General features: G+C 51.1%; 1 protein-coding gene across 2 annotated transcripts in view; it reads left to right on the forward strand.

The window, feature by feature from the left end:
* The window catches only part of rap1gds1 (RAP1, GTP-GDP dissociation stimulator 1), a 28,005-nt gene that overhangs the window by 7,459 nt on the left and 17,227 nt on the right, over positions 1-3,319 (forward strand). For both annotated transcript variants that reach the window (XM_005951361.3, XM_005951362.3), the window contains exon 4: positions 1,300-1,425. In XM_005951361.3, the coding sequence (XP_005951423.1) occupies positions 1,300-1,425 (126 nt within the window). The remainder of the gene's footprint in view (positions 1-1,299; positions 1,426-3,319) is intronic.

Raw genomic sequence — 3,319 nt, forward strand, 5'->3', positions numbered from 1 at the left:
CACGCAGGAACACGTAGGAGGAGGAGCCCAGTTGTTCTAAAGCAGCTGTGGTGGCGTCTTGGGGACCTCGCGTCGTATGCGGCACAGATGTTTCTTTACCAGGGTGGGAACTCCAGGCCTCGAGTGTCCTGCTGGTTTTACACATGTCAGCTGAGTTAAATGCTGAATGAGGCCCTGAACATGTGTTGAGCAGGTAATGAACTCTTCACCTGATTCAGGCGTGTTCAGCAGGGTGATCTCAAAGCTGCAGGACTCCGGCTCCTGAGGCCTGTCCCAGCCACTCTGCTGGCTCCCAGTTTGGATCTTCTGCTCTGCTCTGGGGCACCTTTATGCAGTGATGATGATGATGATAGGAGGGAAGCTTCACGGGTGACCAAGTCCTCATGGAGGGGACTGTTCTGCATCACCATCAGTCTTCAGCTGCCTGTTTGCGGTAGCTGCACATACATGTGAGCTCATCACACGTATGTGCTGACACTTTGTTTCATCCTGGACTGTGGATCTGACACTCACAGCCCCTAGTCTTGGCATCAGTGGCTTCTTCCTCCTGCTGTGGGGAGCCTGTCGTTCCTCCTGGGTGTCTGCATTCCTACCTGGCTTCTCTGCGGATCAGTTCTGACACTCGCGTGAGCGTTGTCGGCGCACAGGGGTCACAGGGGTCACAGGGGTCATGTTTATGTGCATTTCAGAGCCAAACTGTCCGTGCAGGTTATTGTGTGAGCACAGGATCCTTGCATGGCTTCTGTTTCCTGAGTGTGGTGTAAAGACAGACAATGATCAGAACAGGAGAAGGTCAGGATGATGGCTGGCTTTACAGCAGCTGATGATGAGTCCCCACCAGTTTGCCAAGCGTGGCAGTGACCTGCTGGCATTTATGCCACTGCTTCTGGAAACGTCTGCTGGGCTACAGACAGTCCAGCAGTTTCACCTGATTATATCAAGCTGCTGCTGCAGCGTCTTAGCCACACGACAGCCCAAATGATCCACACTGACTGATGAGGCCTCCTTCCCACAGACAGGATACGACGACTGTCAGTTGTTCATTCAGCAGTCAGTAATCTACTTCCTGTTTCATTTCCTGGTCTCTAATGTAACATTAGTAAGTGCTGGTACGAAGCCATCCCTGACCACTGCCTAACAGATAGTCTGATTGTGCCTGATGAAAGGACGATGTTTCCAGCCTCTTGGTTGGGCTCAGCTGGTTTAAGCATGTGAAGATGAAATAACGGCCTTTGTATGTAGCTGATGCTCTGAGCTTAATCTGACACAGCTGGATGCTGACCTGTTTTCTGCTTCCAGAGTTCATGCGGAGTCCCTGTGTGGAAGCCGGCCTCATCCCTCCTTTAGTCCAGCTGCTCAACTCCACCGATCAGGAGGTGCTGCTGCAGACCGGCCGAGCTCTGGGCAACATCTGTTACGACAGCCGTAAGTAGGAGTCTCACACACTCAGTCTTCACAGCACGTGGTGCAGAAGGATTTGGAGTTTAGGTACGTCATTTATTTATGGATAATGTGATGTTCACATGTTCTGACGACACACTGATTGACTGTCCCGCCTCCTGAACCTTGAGTGTTGCAGCTGTACCGTGTCTAGTTAGAAACATTAGAGGGGAAGTGTGTGAGTGCTGTACTTGTGTAATTGAGAGAGCTTATTCATCTTAATGATAGTGTTGAAACTGGTACATGTAGCCTGTGTCTGAGGGTCGGGCTCCTGATTGAGCTCTAGAAGCTTCAGGCCTCGGTGACGCTCTGCTGCAGACACTGCAGCTGCAGCTGCTTTGAAGGCTGCAGTGCAGATGCAGTTGGTACATGTAAGCAGCGACATGTAAGTCACCGCTGTCAGGTCCGTGCATATTCTGTTGTGTTGCTAACAAGCTGGGTGTGTGGAGGAGTGAATACCCCAACCTTCGTACCCAACAGGACGCGTGTCCAGCACAAACCACAGAGGAAATGACCATTAAAGAAATCTCATCGTCCTTCCTGCAGCAGGGAGGATCTGTGCTGCACTCCTGTGCACTCGTGCTAGTTGTGCTTTGCTGTGTGCGCACGTGTGTGTGTGTGAGCCGACTTTAAAGGCCTCGCAGGTGCTGTGAGAGGCGCTGTGGGGCGGAGCCTCCATGTTGTGACAAACTGCTGCTTTCTTCTTCAGGTGCCTCGTAGTGTCGTTGCTGTGTGCAGCTGTGTGCAGCTGTGTGCAGCTGTGTGCAGCTGTGTGGCAGTTTAAAGCACAGACTGCTGTACACTGTCTGTATGGCTGTATCCCAATTCAGCGTCTGCAGCCTTAAAGTACGCAGCCTCAACGATCCTCGAGGGCCGCGTACTCAAAGAGCGCTAAGGCCAGAAGTGCGAGGGACGGTCTAGCCTCCGTTGCGCTGCCCAGGTTGCCTAGCAACCATGATACTAACAGCTGGAAACGTGTCATACAGCTGTGTTTGACAGAGATGAAGGAGAAAATCTTTTGTTCGTTTGTTTGCTTCTACATGAGCTTTGATCGTTCTCTGATTAAGCTCAGCCATTGAACCAAGTTAGCACAAACGTCACTGATGTCACATGACTTTGTGTGGCCAACAGTGATGTTTAATGTTCTTCGTTATTAAACATTTGCACATAAATAAGTGGCATCATATTCAGCACTTAAAGTTCACTCTTCGGCCGCCCCTCATCCGCCGTTTTTTTTCGGCAAATTTATCCACACCCACCGCCGCGCTATGCATTCTGGGATATGTTGGGCCACGAAGTCTACACCACCACAGCCTTAAAATTCAGGGACATGAAGGACGCATTTGAGGGCCGCATTTCGAGCAGCCTTTGAATTGGGACAGCCTTCGGCGCGCCGCTGTGACGTAATTGGCCTTGAAATGCGGCCTTTAAGGCTGCAGACCCTGGATTGAGATACAGCCTTTGTGTCAACAAGGTGGGTGACAGCATGAATCACCATGGAGGCAGAGTAGTCGGGGTGAAGTTTAGACGGGATTCCTGAACGTGGGAATCACCAGTAAATCTCTGGGAGTAAGCATTCCTGTCAGGACGCCACGCGTTGGGAGCGTGTGCAGAGAGCTGTGACGCTCTGTTACCTCAGCGCCGCTTCATGCACACTTTACTTTGTGCTATATTATGTTGTCCAAAAATCCAGATTTTATGTGTCATACTGCAGTACAGTTGCTATAGCAACGCCACACGTGGTCACATTTCCGAGCACGTATAACAAGACACGGCCCGCCATCAGTGCCAGCCCCCGTCTCACACCAGATTATATGCACTTGCTAAATGTAGGCTTACGGTGGCAGTTTAAGTCCTTAAAGGAGAAAGGCTTCAGGTG

This window comes from Haplochromis burtoni, unplaced genomic scaffold, assembly GCF_018398535.1.
Source record: "Haplochromis burtoni strain Fernald_Lab_line unplaced genomic scaffold, NCSU_Asbu1 Contig_994, whole genome shotgun sequence".
NCBI classification, from domain to species: Eukaryota; Metazoa; Chordata; class Actinopteri; order Cichliformes; family Cichlidae; genus Haplochromis; species Haplochromis burtoni.